The following is a 22,229-nucleotide window of genomic DNA, read 5'->3' on the forward strand; positions in this document are numbered from 1 at the left end:
CCAAGAGGGCAGCAGCAAGGTTACATTAAAAACAGTAAACAAATACATAAAACATCACATTTACAACATTAAAACTTGCTGACATGACACATGTGCATACAGACAAGGTAGACTGCAGTCCTTTCACAGAAGGTTTAAACTCATTCAACGTAACTAGGGTTTGAAGTTGAATATTCGATTGTAGGTTATTCCAAGCCTTCGGTGCTGAAAACCTAAATGCTTTCTTGCCCAGTTCAGTTCTTACTTAGGGGACGACAAATTGCAGAAAATTCATTGAACGAAGATTGCGACTTCCTTGTTTCTTTGTTAAAAGACAAGACAGATAAAATGGAGTGATACCCAGAATGGTTTTGTAGATGAAAACATACCAATGATTTAGGCGTCGAGCACATAAAGATGTCCAGTTAACCATTGAGTATAACACACAATGGTGAGTAAGGGGAGCGCAGTTGGTGATGAATCTCAGTGCCCCGTGGTACACACTATCCAGCTTGTGCAGACAATCAGCAGTAGCATTCATGTACAACACATCTCCATAGTCAATAACAGGTCAAAAGGTTGTTTCCACCAATTTCTGTTTCACAGTAAAAGAAAAGCAAGACTTGTTTCTATAATAAAATCCCAGTAAAAGTTTCAGGTTTTTTTTACAACATACTGAATGTGCTCTTTAAAACTCAAGTGGTCATCAATTAAAAATCCTAAATATTTAAAAGCAGATACTAACATAATTTGTTGCCCATTTCTTGTTAAAATACACTGCAAAAAGTCAGTGTTCAAAAACAAGAAAAAAAAAATACAAAAGTTAGGGGTATTTTATTTGAACTAAGCAAAATGATCTGCCAATAGAACAAGAAAATTTGACTTTCCAAAAACAAGTAAAGTTAGCTAACCTCAATGAACCCAAAAATAATTTAAAATAGGTATATTCTCACTAATAACAAGTGCACTTTTCTTGATAGAAAAAACAAATATGAGACCTTTTTTCTCAATATGTTGAAAAATATTCTTAAATTAACTAAATGCTAGTGCCATTATTTTTGACATAATGATATGCGCTCGGCATTACATTTCTTGCATTTTCCCATCGATAAAATGACATCATCGCACCAAGTGCGTGCTCTTTCAGTCAATTAGTGCGCAAGGAATATATACAGTGACGTGCAGTCACTAGAGGCAGGTGAGGCGGGGCCTCACCTGCCATCATGGAAAGAAAAAACAATTAAAAAGAAAAACATATATATTAAATTGTTAAATGTATCCAGTGATTATACTATAAAGTTATTTTCTATTTAACTTCACCAGTTTTAGATTATTTTTATTCAAAATCGCTGAATTTTCACATTTGCCGTTCAAATACTGAGAAGAGACGGTGCGGTGATCAGCAGCCAGTTGAGGCACGTCACTCAGTGCCTCAACATGGATTACGGACTCGGCTAACTGCTGGCCTGATGTGCAGTGAGAACGTATTGCTATATGAATTATATTATACATTACCATAGTTTAGTTAGCTGAGGTATATAATGTACAGTGTATTTTGTCAACAACTGTATGTGTGTAACGTATTTCTTATGCTGAGCGATCATAAAACGGCTGCAAAAGACGCACTGGCTGAGGCTCGCCTCCTGCACCCCCGCCGTAGAATGCACGGCAACCCCTGACGGGAGTGTTATATCAACTAAAGCCCACACTTAAACTTTCCACGTGCAAGATTTAATCTATTTAAAAAAAGTTATTTCATAAGAAGCCAAAAAGTGCAAAAACAATAATGTTCGTGTTGGAGGAGTTGTGAATGACTGCAGGGCCACAGCATTAGGTACACCTGCAGACTGCAGGTGTACCTAATTCACAACTCCTCCAACACGAACATTATTGTTTTTGCACTTTTTGGCTTCTTATTAAATAACTTTTGTAACCTATTTTTATGGGCTTTCCTCTTTGTGATGTTAAGTTCCTGTTATGCGCTGTTATACAGTATATGCCTTGAGCTCTTATTTTGAAGGCGCTAAGAGCGGAATTTTGACACGTTGGAGTGGAGCGGAAGTTTTTGAAAGAAGGTAAATAAAGTGGTCCTCGTGTAAACTGGAGCCTCCGTGTTTGTTATTTTGTAGTTTCATACAGTATAGGCGACATTTATAAACCCTCGGTTACACTTTTTTTAAATAGATTCAATCTTGCACGTGGAAAGTTTAAGTGAGGGCTTTAGTTGATATGACACTCCCATCAGGGGGTTCATTAATCCAGCACAACAGCGGCACATTTATAAGTAAAGGTAAGACCATAATAACGTTTTTTTTTATTAAATGTGCTTTTTTGTGTGCTACAGTTTGTATGTGTAAAGTTAAAGTTAAGTTAAAGTAGCAATGATTGTCACACACACACTAGGTGTGGTGAAATTTGTCCTCTGCATTTGACCCATCCTCTTGCTCACCCCCTGGGATGTGAGGGGAGCAGTGGGCAGCAGCGGCGCCACGCCCGGGAATAATTGTTGGTGATTTAACCCCCAATTCCAAGCCTTGATGCTGAGTGCCAAGCAGGGAAGAATGCTGGTATGAGCTTTTAAACATAACCCGTTAACTGCTGCCAATCAAATGGTGAATGAGATACTCTTTAGGGTTCATATGTTTGTAAATCTGACTGTGATGAAGTCAGTGCCTCACCAGCCATCAACCTCACCGCACGTCACTGGTATGGTGTATCGTGACATGGCCTAAAAATATTGAGATATTAAAAAAAAAGGCCATATCGCCCAGCCCTAGAGAAAATATATATTTTTAGTCAACAAAATGAACACTGGACAGGAAATGATAACAACAAATTAGTGTGAACATTTCTTTCAATAAGGGCCTTCAAAATAAAATGAGATTCAGGTCCCCAATTTGGCCAGGGTGTTTTGAGTGTCCTCATTTGTGTTAAAGTGCACTTTTGTGTGATGTGGCAGAGAGGGGACGCAGCTGTTGCACAAAGATGTTCTGCGTCTGGAGTGACCTACATACTGGAGACCCCGATGGGTGTCCAGACCTCCACAGCCTGTGTGGGTGGAAGGCGAGGGTCCCAACAATGTGTGTGTGTGTTTTAGTCCGCCTTTTCGTGTCCCTTCTGACACTCGGCTCTGCGCTGGCAGCTGCGTGCCTCACTCCACTTTTTCCAAGAAACCCGTTTGTTGTTTTGGCCCTGAGCTTTTTTTTTTTTTCTTCCATCCAGCCCGTCAGTCTGTCACAAGAGTAAAAAAAAAAATAGCCGGCTTTTGAAAATGCGTCGCCGACTTCTTTTGCTCTCACGTCATCTGAGGACTTTTTTTGTGTTGTTACTGTCAGTGGTACAACATAAAAAAGAATAAAACACACTGACTTAACTTTGAAAGGAAACACCTTTGAAAATGAGTCCCTTGTACTTCATGTAACTTCCTGTAAAGAGTCTTATATTCTCTTGTCAGTTTTTTAAAATAACGCAAAACGCCACAAAAAGCTACACGCATTTAATGCTCACTAAACTGAGGTTTCATGACCAATACATATATAAACTGTTATGCATATATATTAGAGATGCGCGGATAGGCAATTATTTCATCCGAAAGTCGTCAACCATCCGCCATGCACCCGATCTAACATTTAATCAGAACCGCACCCGCCCGTTGTTATATATCTAATATAGACGATGCAAGGCATTAGTGAGGTTATAAAGCTTTTGCCTGTTAAAGAAAGGAGACTGATCCAATGCAGCACAGACATTCGCGTGCCACGCTGTCACGACCCAGACGCACACCAGTGCGCAATCATATGGGAGCCGCGCTGAGTGCACCTCCAAGCGCGTCTCGCTGCCGGCGACGGCCGGGTATGGGCCCGACGCTCCAGCGCCATCCATTTTCAGGGCTAGTTGATTCGGCAGGTGGGTTGTTACACACTCCTTAGCGGGTTCCGACTTCCATGGCCACCGTCCTGCTGTCTATATCAACCAGGGTGAGCCCCGCCCCTTTCGTGAGCGCACTGCGCGCGGAGTGACCCCTGTTACGCGCCCCCGGCAACGGGGGTGGCGGGCAGGTAAGCTGTGCGGGCGGGGCGCGCGGAGTGACCCCTGTTACGAGCCCCCGGCCACGGGGGTGGCGGGCAGGTAAGCTGCTTACCTGCTGCGCGTGACGCCGGCCGCGGCGAAGACGGACGAGGCGGGGTGTCGGTGCGGTGGGCGCGGTGGTGACCCTGGACGTGCGTCGGGCCCTTCTCGCGGATCGCTTCAGCTACGGCTCCCGGTGGGGCCCTCTCGGGGGAAGGGGCCTCGGTCCCGGACCCCGGCGAGGCGTCCCTTCTCCGCTCCGTAAAAGTGTCCATCTCTTTTTTTCTTCTTCTTCTGTTGTGGCATATGCAGCAGGTGCCTGCTCGTTTTTCGTATGTGGGTAACAACATTTAACTATGTATATATATTTCCAAATTGGTTTAACTGCCACCCGCCTGAATTTATTTAAAATCTATTTTTTTTTTATTTCAACCGCCCGACCCGACCCGCGGATAAAATCTAATTTTTTTTTATTTCAACCGCCCGATCCGCGGATAATCCGCGGACTCCGCGGTTGTGTCCGCAAACCGCGCATCTCTAATATATATATATATATATATATATATTAGAGATGCGCGGATAGGCAATTATTTAATCCGCAACCGCATCACAAAAGTCGTCAACCATCCGCCATCCACCCGAACTAACATTTAATCAAAACCGCACCCGCCCGCCATCCGCCACCCGCCCGTTGTTATATATCTAATATAGACGATGCAAGGCATTAGTGAGGTTATAAAGCTTTTGCCTGTTAAAGAAAGGAGACTGATCCAATGGAGCAGAGACATTTAATGCGTGCCACGCTGTCACGGCCCAGACGCACACCAGTGCGCAATCATCTGGGAGCCGCGCTGAGCGCACCTCCAAGCGCGCTCGCGCCACTCAAACTGCTGCAGGCAGCTGCGTTCTATCTTGTTTTAACATCCTGTGGCACTCTTCTGGGATCACGGCGGACGAAACTGCTCATGCTCAGGGTGTTTGTGGAGATTCGGGGTTTTGCACAAATGTGATGCACCATGTTAGATGTCCCCGGTTTTATGACTGTCGTAGACATAAACAGCGTCGCAGCTCTTGCAAATCACGTAGCCAGCATTACTATCATCCTGATTTACAACCTCATAAAAACGAGTCCACGCTGAACTTTTCTGGCCTTTTTTTCCCCCTGGTCTTTAGTATTCCCTTTTTTAGTTTGTTGCGTACCACGTTTGCTGCCGGCGTTGCCATCTCTTTTTTTTTTCTTCTTCTATTGTGGCATATGCTGCAGGTGCCTGATGATAAATAATTGCCTGTTTCAAAGAGTGCTGCTCGTTTTTCGTATGTGGGTAACAACATTTAACTATGTATATATATTTCCGAATTGGTTTAACTGCCACCCGCCTGAATCTATTTAAAATAAAAAAATTTTTTTATTTCAACCGCCCAACCCGACCCGCGGATAAAATCTAATTTTTTTTTAATTTCAACCGCCCGACCCGCGGATAATCCGCGGACTCCGCGGTTGTGTCCGCAAACCGCGCATCTCTAGTATATATACATATATATATGTTTATATATGCATATATGTATCTACTCAGTCATTCACAAACAAGGATGGGGCGAGGGTCACCACTTTGTCACCAAATGCGTGAGCAAATTGTTGAACGGTTTAAGAAAAACCTTTCTCAACCAGCTATTGCAAGGAATTTAGGGATTTCACCATCTACGCTCCGTAATATCATCAAAGGGTTCAGAGAATCTGGAGAAATCACTGCACGTAAGCAGCTAAGCCCGTGACCTTCGATCCCTCAGGCTGTACTGCATCAACAAGCGACATTAGTGTGTAAAGGATATCACCACATGGGCTCAGGAACACTTCAGAAACTCACTGTCAGTAACTACAGTTGGTCGCTACATCTGTAAGTGCAAGTTAAAACTCTCCTGTGCAAGGCGAAAACCGTTTATCAACAACACCCAGAAACGCCGTCGGCTTCGCTGGTCCTGAGCTCATCTAAGATGGACTGATACAAAGTGGAAAAGTGTTCTGTGGTCTGACGAGTCCACATTTCAAATTGTTTTTGGAAACTGTGGACGTTGTGTCCTCCGGACCAAAGAGGAAAAGAACCATCCGGATTGTTATAGGCGCAAAGTGTAAAAGCCAGCATGTGTGATGGTATGGGGGTGTATTAGTGCCCAAGACATGGGTAACTTACACATCTGTGAAGGCGTCATTAATGCTGAAAGGTCCATACAGGTTTTGGAGCAACATACAACGTTACCATGGACGCCCCTGCTTATTTCAGCAAGACAATGCCAAGCCACGTGTTACATCAAAGTGGCTTCATAGTAAAAGAGTGTGGGTACTAGACTGGCCTGCCTGTAGTCCAGACCTGTCTCCTATTGAAAATGTGTGGCGCATTATGAAGCCTGAAATAGCACAACAGAGACCCCCGGACTGTTGAACAACTTAAGCTGTACATCAAGCAAGAATGGGAAATAATTCCACCTGAGAAGCTTCAAAAATGTGTCTCCTCAGTTCCCAAACGTTTACTGAGTGTTGTTAAAAGGAAAGGCCATGTAACACAGTGGTGAACATGCCCTTTCCCAACTACTTTGGCACGTGTTGCAGCCATGAAATTCTAAGTTAATTATTATTTGCAAAAAAAAAAAAAAAGTTTATGAGTTTGAACATCAAATATGTTGTCTTTGTAGTGCATTCAATTGAATATGGGTTGAAAAGGATTTGCAAATCATTGTATTCCGTTTATATTTACATCTAACACAATTTCCCAACTCATATGGAAACGGGGTTTGTATGTACACATGCATATATATATATACACACATGTATACATATATGAATGTATATATACACATACATATATGTATGTGTCCACTATGTACTGGACTTTCACAATATAATGCTAGATCCACTCGACGTCCATTGCACCGGTCGCCCAGGGGGTCCCCCACATCTGCAATCCCCTCCAAGGTTTCTCATTGTCATCCCTTTGGGTTGAGCTTTTTTTCTTGCCCTGATGTGGGATCTGAAGCCCTTTGAGACACTCGTGATTTAGGGCTATATAAGTCAACTTTGATTGATTGATTGATACAGTCGTGGTCAAAAGTTTACATACACTTGTAAAGAACATAATGTCATTTCTACAAGTCTTATTTTTTGTGATGTAGTGATTGGAGCACATACTTGTTGGTCACAAAAAACATTCATGAAGTTTGCTTCTTTTATGAATTTATTATGGCTCTACTGGTCAAAAGTATACATACAGCAATGTTAATATTTGCTCACATGTCCCTTGGCAAGTTTACCTGCAATAAGGCGCTTTTGGTAGCCATCCACAAGCTTCTGCTTGAATTTTTGACCACTCCTCTTGACAAAATTGGTGTAGTTCAGCTAAATGTGTTTGTTTCTGACATGGACTTGTTTCTTCAGCATTGTCCACACGTTTAAGTCAGGATTTTGGGAAGGTCATTCTAAAACCTTCATTCTAGCCTGATAATGTATATTTGTATAATGTGCGTGTTCTGAAATAGTGACAGAGAATAGAACAAGGATGGACAATTCAACCCTTAACTCAACAATGAGTAGATGAGTGTTATGTGTGTGTATATGTGTAAATAAATGAACACTGAAATTCAAGTATTTCTTTTATATATATATATATATATATATATATATATATATATATATATATATATATATATATATATATATATATATATATATATATATACAGGTAAAAGCCAGTAAATTAGAATATTTTGAAAAACTTGATTTATTTCAGTAATTGCATTCAAAAGGTGTAACTTGTACATTATATTTATTCATTGCACACAGACTGATGCATTCAAATGTTTATTTCATTTAATTTTGATGATTTGAAGTGGCAACAAATGAAAATCCAAAATTCCGTGTGTCACAAAATTAGAATATTACTTAAGGCTAATACAAAAAAGGGATTTTTAGAAATGTTGGCCAACTGAAAAGTATGAAAATGAAAAATATGAGCATGTACAATACTCAATACTTGGTTGGAGCTCCTTTTGCCTCAATTACTGCGTTAATGCGGCGTGGCATGGAGTCGATGAGTTTCTGGCACTGCTCAGGTGTTATGAGAGCCCAGGTTGCTCTGATAGTGGCCTTCAACTCTTCTGCGTTTTTGGGTCTGGCATTCTGCATCTTCCTTTTCACAATACCCCACAGATTTTCTATGGGGCTAAGGTAAGGGGAGTTGGCGGGCCAATTTAGAACAGAAATACCATGGTCCGTAAACCAGGCACGGGTAGATTTTGCGCTGTGTGCAGGCGCCAAGTCCTGTTGGAACTTGAAATCTCCATCTCCATAGAGCAGGTCAGCAGCAGGAAGCATGAAGTGCTCTAAAACTTGCTGGTAGACGGCTGCGTTGACCCTGGATCTCAGGAAACAGAGTGGACCGACACCAGCAGATGACATGGCACCCCAAACCATCACCCAACCATGCAAATTTTGCATTTCCTTTGGAAATCGAGGTCCCAGAGTCTGGAGGAAGACAGGAGAGGCACAGGATCCACGTTGCCTGAAGTCTAGTGTAAAGTTCCCACCATCAGTGATGGTTTGGGGTGCCATGTCATCTGCTGGTGTCGGTCCACTCTGTTTCCTGAGATCCAGGGTCAACGCAGCCATCTACCAGCAAGTTTTAGAGCACTTCATGCTTTCTGCTGCTGACCTGCTCTATGGAGATGGAGATTTCAAGTTCCAACAGGACTTGGCGCCTGCACACAGCGCAAAATCTACCCGTGCCTGGTTTACGGACCATGGTATTTCTGTTCTAAATTGGCCCGCCAACTCCCCTGACCTTAGCCCCATAGAAAATCTGTGGGGTATTGTGAAAAGGAAGATGCAGAATGCCAGACCCAAAAACGCAGAAGAGTTGAAGGCCACTATCAGAGCAACCTGGGCTCTCATAACACCTGAGCAGTGCCAGAAACTCATCGACTCCATGCCACGCCGCATTAACGCAGTAATTGAGGCAAAAGGAGCTCCAACCAAGTATTGAGTATTGTACATGCTCATATTTTTCATTTTCATACTTTTCAGTTGGCCAACATTTCTAAAAATCCCTTTTTTGTATTAGCCTTAAGTAATATTCTAATTTTGTGACACACGGAATTTTGGATTTTCATTTGTTGCCACTTCAAATCATCAAAATTAAATGAAATAAACATTTGAATGCATCAGTCTGTGTGCAATGAATAAATATAATGTACAAGTTACACCTTTTGAATGCAATTACTGAAAAAAATCATGTTTTTCAAAATATTCTAATTTACTGGCTTTTACCTGTATAATAAAATACATGTATATATAGCTAGAATTCACTGAAAGTCAAGTATTTCTTATATATATATCTTAACCACGCCCCTCACCCCCCACCCCCCACCTCCCGAAATCGGAGGTCTCAAGGTTGGCAAGTATGCGCTAACGTCACCATCTGTGTGCAGTGTGCTTAGAAGAACTACATTGTCGCAGACCTCTCTTATGGCTGCAAGTTTGTCTGTCACACGTCTTGCTGGTCTTGACTCACGGTCATCAAATCGTTTCAGTTTTGAGTAGGTGTGAGAGAGTTTGAGTGGCATTGTGGCTCGGGAAAATTGGCCTTCCACTCTCTGCATCCCATAGACTAGTTGCAGTCTCACCTCGGGACCTGTATACACCGGCTGAGATTAGCAGCCCTAAGTAGGCCTGCAGGTCAGTCTCATCCATCTTTTTCCAGCTGTCTCCATATTTGCGAAAAACCCTCCAAATTTGTCATCTCCAGGATTATTTTTTTCAATTGCTGGTGTGATAAACAGGTAGAATGTAGAGACAATGTCATGGGTATGAGAAACGGCATACCTTGTGGGTCCTGGGGTCATCTTTATGATGTTTTCTTCTGGCATGCCTGCCTTGATGGTCATATGCTGCTGAGGAGCATGTTATTTTGACATTTTTTGAAAGGAAAGTCTCTCTTTCAGCTTCAGGGTTTTCTTCTTCTTCTGAAGATGATTCATCATGCCCTGGGTTGTATTCCTCCCCACCTTCTTCTTCTGATACATCCTCCACTTCCTCTTCTGAATCAGAGTTGTCTTGCTGGACATCTGAAAAAAATCAGCTCTAGAGCCTCTTCAGCGGTATAACGCACACTCATTGCTTCAACATAGACAGAATTCGGGGCCCTGTGATCTGCAGCACCTTTATAATCTCTGGAAATCCACAGAAAAAGAGCCCTGCTACTGATGGACTATAACAACTAGTGATGGGTCCGGCAACACCGATGCATCGGCGCATGCGTCGAGCTCATAGAGCAAAACCCTGTGTCGGTGCGCGTACCGCTTTTAGAAAGTCACGTGACCGATCATGAGCTGTTTTGGTCACGTGACCGATACGCCAACTGTGTCGCACTGACGCCTCCTCTGTGCCCTGTGAGCGGGTCTTTTCTACAGCCGGAGAAATAATAACTAAGAAGAGAAAGCGTCTAAAATTGAATACGTTGGAAAAACTGTTTTTTTTTCAATAAAAATGTGTAAAAAAATAAATAAAAAAAATTCCCATTCCACAAGCATCCTCATTTACAACACGTTCTCTTAGATTTCCATGTTATGATACATGTTCACATTATTTATTGACTGTATCTAAAAAAGATAAAAAATATATTCTTATTTAAATTAAGTTATGAAATAATCCTACATGAAATACAATGACTTGGTTTATATTATTGTATATACTAGGTCATAAAATCAGTGTCAGTTGAGTCGGTTCATAGGTTGCCTGTAGGGATTTTTAATGTCCAGCAGATGTCAGTATTTAGTGACACAGTATCTACACCAGGGGTGCTCATTACGTCGATCGCGAGCTACCGGTCGATCTCGGAGGGTGTGTCAGTCGATCACCAGCCAGGCATTAAAAAAATAGTCCTAAAAATGAGCGATCGTAAATCTTCACTATGACGTCACTTTCGTCACTTGATTGACATTCACGGCACCCGAGGGTCTTCTGAGATGACGCTGGCTGCTGCCAGCTCATTAAAATTACCGACTGGAAGGCGAGACACACTTTATTTCAACAGACTCTGGCGCCGTACCTGTCGTCAAAACTCCAAAGACGACTGCACAGTTGCACAGTTGCGCTACCAAAATAAGAGTCTTAGAAAGCTGGCGTGCACAAGCTAGCAAGCTACGGCGTTTGCCGACAATGTATTTCTTGCAAAGTGTATACAAAGGAGTACGGAAGCTGGACAAATAAGATGCCAAAAACCAACCACTTTCATGTGGTATTGGACGGAATGGAGGACTTTTTTTCTCCTCCATTCGAAATTGCGGACATCAGCACCACTGTCTGATTCCAATCAATGCAAGTCATCAGAATCAGGTAATACACCAACTTATATTCTTGTCTTCATGAAAGAAAGGAATCTATATGTGTTAAACATGCTTGTATTATCTTTAAACACCTTTAACTTGTTAACAATATTAACTATGTGTTAAACATGCCTGTATTATCTTTAAACACCTTTAACTTATTAACAATATTAACTATATGTGTTAAACATGCTTGTATCATCTTTAAACACCTTTAACTTGTTAACAATATTAACTATATGTGTTAAACATGCTTGTATTATCTTTAAACACCTTTTACTTATTAACAATATTAACTATATGTGTTAAACATGCTTGTATTATCTTTAAACACCTTTAAGTTGTTAACAATATTAACTATATGTGTTAAACATGCTTGTATTATCTTTAAACACCTTTAAGTTGTTAACAATATTAACTATAAGTGTTAAACATGCTTGTATTATCTTTAAACACCTTTTACTTGTTAACAATATTAACTATGTGTTAAACATGCTTGTATTATCTTTAAACACCTTTAACTTATTAACAATATTAACTATATGTGTTAAACATGCTTGTATTATCTTTAAACACCTTTAAGTTGTTAACAATATTAACTATATGTATTAAACATACTTGTATTATCATTAAACACCTTTAATTTTTTTAACAATATTAACTATATGTGTTAAACATGCTTGCATTATCATTAAACACCTTTAACTTGTTAACAAAAACATATATTTCATAAATAAGTAAATATAAATGATATATATGAATGAGGTAGATCCCCGCGACTTGATCAATTGAAAAGTAGCTCGCCTGCAGAAAAAGTGTGAGCACCCCTGATCTACACAGCATCAATACAGTTTTGCAATGTGTCGAAACGCTTCATGACGCCTCATCAACCCATCACTAATAACAACTAAAACATTGTTACATTCTGTGATGTATAAATAACTCTGTGACTTTGATTTCAACACTTTGTGACTCACGGGTCATTTTGACCCGAAGACCACCTTTGTAAAATTTAGTGTACAGCTTACATGGAAATGTGAATAAAAGCAACATTTCACTTTTCTACTGTTGGTGCCAATCTAGGAAAAGTCATAAAATTAGCTTACATGGAAATGTGAATAAAAGCAACATTTCACTTTTCTACTGTTGGTGCCAATCTAGGAAAAGTCATAAAATTAGCTTACATGGAAATGTGAATAAAAGCAACATTTCACTTTTCTACTGTTGGTGCCAATCTAGAAAAAGTCATAAAATTAGCTTACATGGAAATGTGAATAAAAGCAACATTTCACTTTTCTACTGTTGGTGCCAATCTAGGAAAAGTCATAAAATTAGCTTACATGGAAATGTGAATAAAAGCAACATTTCACTTTTCTACTGTTGGTGCCAATCTAGGAAAAGTCATAAAATTAGCTTACATGGAAATGTGAATAAAAGCAACATTTCACTTTTCTGCTGTTGGTGCCAATCCAGGAAAAGTCATAAAATTAGCTTACATGGAAATGTGAATAAAAGCAACATTTCACTTTTCTACTGTTGGTGCCAATCTAGGAAAAGTCATACAATTTCAAGTTAAAACAATATCGTTTAGGGGATTTTGTTTTTGTTTTTAACACACATGACCCGAGGACAACATGAGGGTTTAACACTCTACTGCCATTTGGTGGCTAAAGTGGAAAATGCACGTCCCAAATTTGTCACGTTTCATGTGTCAGGTAAACCGTGACAAATGGGGCCATATGAACCCCAATCCTACTCTATGTACAAGCTGTTCTCATTGTCTACTCGGGCTAATTTAATTTGCTTGCAAACGTTACATAGATATTTATTTCCTCTAATTAGACATGAACGTTCACTAAGAAGGAACTTCAAAGTGCATCATCAATCCATGTTTGAGTTGGGTATCTTATCGACCCCCCTCGTGGATCGCTTGATTTGATGGATTCCCGTCCTGTGCGTGTGCGTTTTATTTACAGAGCGACACTGTGCTTATGCAAATGCATGACTTTGCTTAATTACCACGGCTGCTTAGGGAGGGAGTTTAAATGTAGCTAATTGCTTTGTTTGATGACTTTTTATGTGCCGTTAGCGTGTGCCGCATGAAGTGCGTCGTCTACACTAAAGGCCCAAACATCCTGGGACGGAACGTACGCCGTACGCAGTCCGCCTGTGCGCGCGAAGCTCAAATCTTTTGATGGCGCGAACTCTGCTCGGTGTATATTTTCCAACCTCATTACATAATAATAATACCTGGGATTTATATAGCGCTTTTCTAAATACCCAAAGTCGCTTTACATGTGTGTGTGTGTGTGTGTGTGTGTTATTAGAAAAAAATAAAAATAAAAAAATAAAATAAAAATAAATAAATAAATAAGAGACACCGATCTGCATTTTTCCACCAAAGCGTATCTTAAAATAAAAAAAATCTGGCCAATGTATGAATTAAATATTTTCCACTAGCCAGTAAAACTCGCCAAGAATAGGCAAGGCAGGTTTATTTAGAGAGCACAATTTTTTACGCAAGGCCGTTCAAAGTGCTTTACATAAAATTACAGGGTGGCGGATGACATCATGACTATAAATAAAATCAACATAAAAATATGCATGAATTAATTCAACTAGATCAGTGGTTCTTAACCTTGTTGGAAGTACCGAACCCCACCAGTTGCATATGCGCATTCACCGAACCCTTCTTTAGTGAAAAATATTTATATGTTTTTGGTAACACTTTAGTATGTGGAACATATTCTAAGTAACAACGACTTGATTTAGAGTTATTTGGTTAGGGTTCATACTTGCCAACCTTGAGACCTCCGATTTCGGGAGGTGGGGGGTGGGGGGCGTGGTCGGGGGTGGGGCCGGGGGCGTGGTTGGGGGCGTGGTTAAGAGAGAGATATATATATATAAGAAATACTTGACTTTCAGTGAATTCTAGCTAAATATATACATATATATATATATATATATATATATATATATATATATATATATATATATATATATATATATATAAAGAAATACTTGAATTTCAGTGTTCATTTATTTACACATATACACACACATAACACTCATCTACTCATTGTTGAGTTAAGGGTTGAATTGGCCATCCTTGTTCTATTCTCTGTCACTATTTCAGAACACACACATTATACAAATATACATTATACAATCAATAAGAAAACGGGAGCTCTAATTTGGGAGTCTGAATTAGGATCGGAAGTTCCTATATAAACATTGCGCACTCACGTCGCCTTTTTGTATTGATTACTGCAGCTGTGCACTGGATTCATTCACAAATACAAACTACAACTCACAAACACTTTAGAGTTAGGCTCCACCATCAGAATGTGTACTTAAACTTATAAAGATCACATGGATATTATTCAGTGAGTTGATTCACCAAAACTAACCTGTTGTACAGGAGGAAAAAGCACACAGGACGTTTCAATTGTTCACAGACTGGTCGCGCTCATCAGAATGACAAGACACTTCCGGTCTGCAGGTGATAGCATTCAATTGAGAAGAAACGCCCTACTGCCCCCTACTGACCAATGTGAATACTGATAAATGTGGAATGACAGCTCCAAAAACGAATTCAAACCACAAAATAAAATAAATAAATTAACACAAAAATGTGACACATTATGGGTGGGTCACATATGCATGTACAGTAGGTGGCAGTATTGTCCTGTTTAAAAGTGTCACAACATTGCTGTTTACGGCAATGTTGTGAACAGGCTGTCAACACGTCACTCAGGTCCGCATGGAGCTGGAGGGGGCGTGGCCTCCAGCTCCGCCTGAATTTCGGGAGATTTTCGGGAGAAAATTTGTCCCGGGAGGTTTTCGGGAGAGCCGCTGAATTTCGGGAGTCTCCCGGAAAATCCGGGAGGGTTGGCAAGTATGTTAGGGTTAGAAGGTTAGGGTTATAATAAGGCCATGCCGAATAAGGCATTAATAAGTACTTAATAATGACTAGTTAAGAGCCAATATGTTACTAATTTGCATGTTTATAAGCAACTAATTAATGGTGAATATGTTCTCCATACTAAAGTGTTACCATGTTTTATTACTGGTGCACAAAATGAAGCGTGCATGAACATCACCTTGTTCAAACAACAAAAACCAACACAGTGCATAAACTCACAACAAATTACACACCTGCAAATCAGTCTGACTTCTGCTGTTGCCGTATCTGTAATACACCGATCGGGAGAAGTTTTTATTTTCACGATGAGTCGGATGCGTCTTGACCTTTACCGAACCCCTGAGCCCGACTCACCGAACCTCTAGGGTTCCATCGAACCCAGGTTAAGAACCACTGAACTAGAATCTAAGAGTGTGGATAAAATATTTCCAGTTGTCATATGCACAGTTAAATAAATGTATTTTTAACCCTGATGTGAACATTGCCGGATTCCATCTATTAGAAGACTGTTGCACATTTACGTTGGAGCATAAAAATCAAACAGCCTGACTCTGGGGACCAGCAGTAGGCCCCTGCCTAGGGATGATGCTCGAAACCGGTTTTCCCGGTTGTTCGATAAGAAAAGAACCGAGTCCTTGGACTCGAATCCCTTTTTGAGAACCGGTACCCGATATCGAGACCACTATAGTAAAGAAAAAGAGTTGGTTCTTTATTCGTATCCGTGGGAACGAATCCCGTCCCGACAAGAAATGCCCTGTGGAACATCACAAGAAATGACGTCACGTAGCTCAGTCATTAGGCGCAGATGGGGAAAGCAGGAAAAAAATGGACCGGAAAAAGCACTCCAAGGCATGGCTTCATTTCACCCAAAAAAACGAGGAAGCGGCAATATGCAATTATTGCCAGGTTTCGCTCTCGTGTAAGGGGGGGAGCACAACAACCATACCTCTTATGTCAACCAGGACTGCAGTAATGTTAGCTAGACTAACTTTACCTAAGCATAGTCAGTGGCTAACGGTAACGTTAACGTGAGCCTTTTTGTATGTGTCTGATAACGTTAACGTTATCTTGTAGCCTACACCGCGACAGAGTTTGCAGGGCTGTCTAATAAACTAGTGCTTTCTGTATTTCTTTAGTTTATTTGGAACATGAACACACTTACAGTATAATACATCACAGTTTCATATCATTTCACTTTACAGGAGTAGGAAGAAGTAAAGCTTATTTAATCCTACCCCTTTCCCACTTCATAGCGTTTACAAATATATACATCATTTACTGATCTGTGAATTTATCTGTGAATTAGTATATACAGCAGTTTTGTAATATGTAATTAATTAATTCAGTCATTATTAATATAACGAGATGAAGAATATCCTATTTTCAATAAGGTTGAAAGTATTTCTCATAATTCTTCTTCTTTGTACTTTGTAAGCACTATTCATTTGAACAACCTCTTAAACTGGATCATATCAGTACAATGTTTAACTTCTTTACTTAATTTATTCCATCATTTAATTCCACATCATTTTAGCTGTTTGCAATTTTACCAAATCCATCCATCCATCCATCCATCTTCTTCCGCTTATCCAAGGTCGGGTCGCGGGGGCAGCAGCCTAAGCAGGGAAGCCCAGACTTTCCTCTCCCCAGCCACTTCGTCCAGCTCCTCCCGGGGAATACCGAGGCGTTCCCAGGCCAGCCGGGAGACATAGTCTTCCCAACGTGTCCTGGGTCTTCCCCGTGGCCTCCTATCGGGTGGCATCCTGACCAGATGCCCGAACCACCTCATCTGGCTCCTCTCGATGTGGAGGAGCAGTGGCTTTACTTTGAGCTCCCCCCGGATGGCAGAGCTTCTCACCCTATCTCTAAGGGAGAGCCCCGCCACCCGGCGGAGGAAACTCATTTCGGCCGCTTGTACCCGTGATCTTGTCCTTTCGGTCATAACCCAAAGCTCATGACCATAGGTGAGGATGGGAACGTAGATCGACCGGTAAATTGAGAGCTTTGCCTTCCGGCTCAGCTCCTTCTTTACCACAACGGATCGATACAGCGTCCGCATTACTGAAGATGCCGCACCGATCCGCCTGTCGATCTCACGATCCACTTTTCCCTCACTCGTGAACAAGACTCCTAGGTACTTGAACTCCTCCACTTGGGGCAGGGTCTCCTCCCCAACCCGGAGATGGCACTCCACCCTTTTCCGGGCGAGAACCATGGACTCGGACTTGGAGGTGCTGATTCTCATCCCAGTCGCTTCACACTCGGCTGCGAACCGATCCAGTGAGAGCTGAAGATCCTGGCCAGATGAAGCCATCAGGACCACATCATCTGCAAAAAGCAGAGACCTAATCCTGCAGCCACCAAACCGGATCCCCTCAACGCCTTGACTGCGCCTAGAAATTATGTCCATAAAAGTTATGAACAGAATCGGTGACAAAGGGCAGCCTTGGCGGAGTCCAACCCTCACTGGAAACGTGTCCAACTTACTGCCGGCAATGCGGTCCAAGCTCTGACACTGATCATACAGGGAGCGGACCGCCACAATCAGACAGTCCGATACCCCATACTCTCTGAGCACTCCCCACAGGACCTCCCGAGGGACACGGTCAAATGCCTTCTCCAAGTCCACAAAGCACATGTAGACTGGTTGGGCAAACTCCCATGCACCCTCAAGGACCCTGCCGAGAGTATAGAGCTGGTCCACAGTTCCACGACCAGGACGAAAACCACACTGTTCCTCCTGAATCCGAGGTTCGACTTTTACCAAATCATCGAACTTTAATATTTTTGACTCAATAAATAAAGTGTTTGTATGTTCTCTATATCCAATATTATGTATCAGTCTAATTATTTGTTTTTGTAACACGGCTAACGAATGTAGCGCACATTTGTAGTTATTTCCCCACATTTCTGTACAATAACTAAGGTAATACTATAGTAGCGAGCAGTAGAGAATGTGAAGTGATTTGTTATACCAAATATTAACCTATCTGGACTCGATAAGAGAATCGATAAGGAATCGGTTCGATAAGAGGACTCGATAGTAGGCTCAAACTCGATAATTTCTTATCAAACATCATCCCTACCCCTATCTAAAGTTCTCAGAACCCGAGACGGTTCATATGGTTCTAACATGTCAGAGATGTACTTTGGTGCAAGACCGTAAAAGGACATGTACACAAGCAGAACAGTAGGCCTGTGTTACCTAAGCACTGGACTAATTCGGTCATGTTTCCTGGATCTAGTCAGGACTCGAACAGCAGCATGTTCCTCGTCTTTTGTGGAATTTAACGACTGCCTCTTTAGTTCACTGCTATGTAAAAGGAGCAGGTAGAGCAGCCACATTTCCTTGTCTGTGTGCGGTGCCATGACAGAAAAATGTAAACAACATTTTTGTGTTGATTTATTTATTTTATTTTGTGGTTTGAATTCGTTTTTGGAGCTGTCATTACACATTTATCAATATTCACATTGGTCAGTAGAGGGCAGTAAGGCGTTTCTTCCCAATTGAATGCTATCACCTGCAGACCGGAAGTGTCTTGTCATTCTGATGAGCGCGACCAGTCTGTGAACAATTGAAACGTCCTGTGTGCTTTTTCCTCCTGTATAACAGGTTAGTTTTGGTGAATCAACTCACTGAATAATATCCATGTGATCTTTATAAGTTTAAGTACACATTCTGATGGTGGAGCCTAACTCTAAAGTGTTTGTGAGTTGTAGTTTGTATTTGTGAATGAATCCAGTGCACAGCTGCAGTAATCAATACAAAAAGGCGACGCGATTGCGCAATGTTTATATAGGAACTTCTGATCCTAATTCAGACTCCCAAATTAGAGCTCCCGTTTTCTTATTGATTTTATAATGTATATTTGTATAATGTGTGTGTTCTGAAATAGTGGCAGAGAATAGAACAAGGATGGACAATTCAACCCTTAACTCAACAATGAGTAGATGAGTGTTATGTGTGTGTATATGTGTAAATAAATGAACACTGAAATTCAAGTATTTCTTTTATTTATATATATATATAGCTAGAATTCATTGAAAGTCAAGTATTTCTTATATATATATCTTAACCACGTCCCCAACCACGCAACCCCCCTCCCCCCACCCGACCACACCCCCACGCCCCCCACCCCCACCTCCCGAAATCGGAGGTCTCAAGGTTGGCAAGTATGAAAACAACATACATTCTGCGCAAAGTAGTCTGTGAGAACCTTTACACACCCGTCATGTTTATACGGTTCAGATGACCTCCGCTAGTACCTCTCGTTTGGCCAAGTGCGAGCGTGGTAATCCCAACCCTGCTAGCAAGTGAACTCGAAAGTGAACCTGAACTTATTTGAGCTCAAAAGTGAAGGCTCCACAAACCACATATGGAACAATGTTACATCAATAAGCATGTAGAAGTGATAAGTAAAAGGTATATCTCGAAATATTAAAGTGCTTGAAGTCTATGTATATTTGAGAAGCTTTTTGTGAAATGGTAAATGTAGCAAAATATAAACATAACATTCAACCTTTTGGTTTGTAATATTTGAGTGATGTCATAAGTCTGCATAATCAAGTCTTTACTTTAGAGATATGTTATATATCGCACAGCCTTTGGTCGGGTCCAAAGACAAATGATCCCAACTTCTGGACGTAGCTTCAGTGGTTGTACTTATTTTCAACTCTTCACTGTGCCTATGAATGTTCTCAGGTCATTTTATTCTCAGTGCCTTCATTTGATCTCAACTGGACAGTTCCGGTTACCTCAGAAGGCGTTTTACCTCTCATCCAAGTAGGCTTCATCAGTTAATGCTCACAGACTTAGATTTGTCAGATCTGGTCTCGATCAATTCCCTAGGAACTGTTGATAGTGAAGTCTTTTGGTCCTGAAGACAGAGGAGAACAGGGTTAAAATCAATGATGGCACTGATGAAATTGAGAGATCGCCCTCAGCGTTTTACCCTGCGGGCAAAAAGAAAAAACCTTCAAAATCCTTCTGACAGGAAGTGTTGACAGTAGTCAAGGTTATGTAAGACTCCCCCAGCATAGGCCTGTCGACCAAGAGCCCTTCAGTTTTACTACTGAGGAGATCAACATTTCATGATTCTTCAGGTAGAAATTGGGTCAACCAACTTCTCTTTCATCAGACCACCAGTTGGATCTCCATAGACCGGTCATACATAGAGTTATATCATCATCCAGTATTTGTGTTTAGCTCTCTGGGGTCCGATCTCAAGAAAAACGGGGGACATGGTTCAGGGAAAAGTAAATATTTAGCAATTTCCTTCTCTCTAAAGATTCTTTGAGAAGCCCCCCAAATGTTGATCTGCGAAAAGGCAGCCCTCTGGTGCACGAGCCCATCACGCCATGAATAAAAAAACGAGTTGCAAGAACTTCTGTGTACATTCCGATCATTAAAAAAAAATGTTGTTTGTGTGTTTTCAGATCCGAGCCGGCGGGTTTGAGTACTCCCCCGGTACTCTCCACATTTACTCGGATAGCCTGCTGACTCTGCCTGCCATCATCGGGATCGGAGGGGGCGGCGGGATGCTCCTGTTGGTCATCATCGCCGTTCTGATAGCTTATAAGAGGAAATCCAGAGATGCGGATCGCACCCTGAAGCGTCTTCAGCTACAGATGGACAACCTGGAGTCCAGAGTGGCCCTGGAATGTAAAGAAGGTATACCACACTTCAGATTTATTATGGGACAAATACAACTGTCAATTTGATTAGTGTATTGCCGATACAAAACAGAGGTTATCTCCATGGAGCTGGTTTAGAACCACAATCTTTATTCATTCCAAGAAACCAGCTAGACCAGGGGTCGGCAACCTTTACCAGTCAAAGAGCCATTTTGACCAGTTTCACAAATTATATAAAACAATGGGAGCCGGAATTCCATCCATCCATCTTCTTCCGCTTATCCGAGGTCGGGTCGCGGGGGCAGCAGCCTAAGCAGGGAAGCCCAGACTTCCCTCTCCCCAGCCACTTCGTCCAGCTCCTCCCGGGGGATCCCGAGGCGTTCCCAGGCCAGCCGGGAGACATAGTCTTCCCAACGTGTCCTGGGTCTTCCCCGTGGCCTCCTACCGGTCGGACATGCCCTAAACACCTCCTTAGGGAGGCGCTCAGGTGGCATCCTGACCAGATGACCGAACCACCTCATCTGGCTCCTCTCGATGCGGAGGAGCAGCGGCTTTACTTTGAGCTCCCCCCGGATGACAGAGCTTCTCACCCTATCTCTAAGGGAGAGCCCCGCCACCCGGCGGAGGAAACTCATTTCGGCCGCTTGTACCCGTGATCTTGTCCTTTCGGTCATAACCCAAAGCTCATGACCATAGGTGAGGATGGGAACGTAGATCGACCGGTAAATCGAGAGCTTTGCCTTCCGGCTCAGCTCCTTCTTCACCACAACAGATCGATACAGCGTCCGCATTACTGAAGACGCTGCACCGATCCGCCTGTCGATCTCACGATCCACTCTTCCCTCACTCGTGAACAAGACTCCGAGGTACTTGAACTCCTCCACTTGGGGCAAGATCTCCTCCCCAACCCGGAGATGGCACTCCACCCTTTTCCGGGCGAGAACCATGGACTCGGACTTGGAGGTGCTGATTCTCATCCCAGTCGCTTCACACTCGGCTGCGAACCGATCCAGTGAGAGCTGAAGATCCTGGCCAGATGAAGCCATCAGGACCACATCATCTGCAAAAAGCAGAGACCTAATCCTGCAGCCACCAAACCAGATCCCCTCAACGCCTTGACTGCGCCTAGAAATTCTGTCCATAAAAATTCAGAACAGAATGGGTGACAAAGGGCAGCCTTGGCGGAGTCCAACCCTCACTGGAAACGTGTCCGACTTACTGCCGGCAATGCGGACCAAGTTCTGGTACTGAG

At 42.0% G+C, this 22,229-nt stretch overlaps 1 protein-coding gene across 2 annotated transcripts in view; it reads left to right on the forward strand.

Moving 5' to 3' along the window:
- The window catches only part of LOC133615286 (plexin-A1-like), an 811,576-nt gene that overhangs the window by 685,990 nt on the left and 103,357 nt on the right, over positions 1-22,229 (forward strand). For both annotated transcript variants that reach the window (XM_061973784.2, XM_061973792.2), the window contains exon 20: positions 20,780-21,014. In XM_061973784.2, the coding sequence (XP_061829768.2) occupies positions 20,780-21,014 (235 nt within the window). The remainder of the gene's footprint in view (positions 1-20,779; positions 21,015-22,229) is intronic.

Source organism: Nerophis lumbriciformis, linkage group LG01 (genome assembly GCF_033978685.3).
Source record: "Nerophis lumbriciformis linkage group LG01, RoL_Nlum_v2.1, whole genome shotgun sequence".
NCBI lineage: Eukaryota > Metazoa > Chordata > Actinopteri > Syngnathiformes > Syngnathidae > Nerophis > Nerophis lumbriciformis.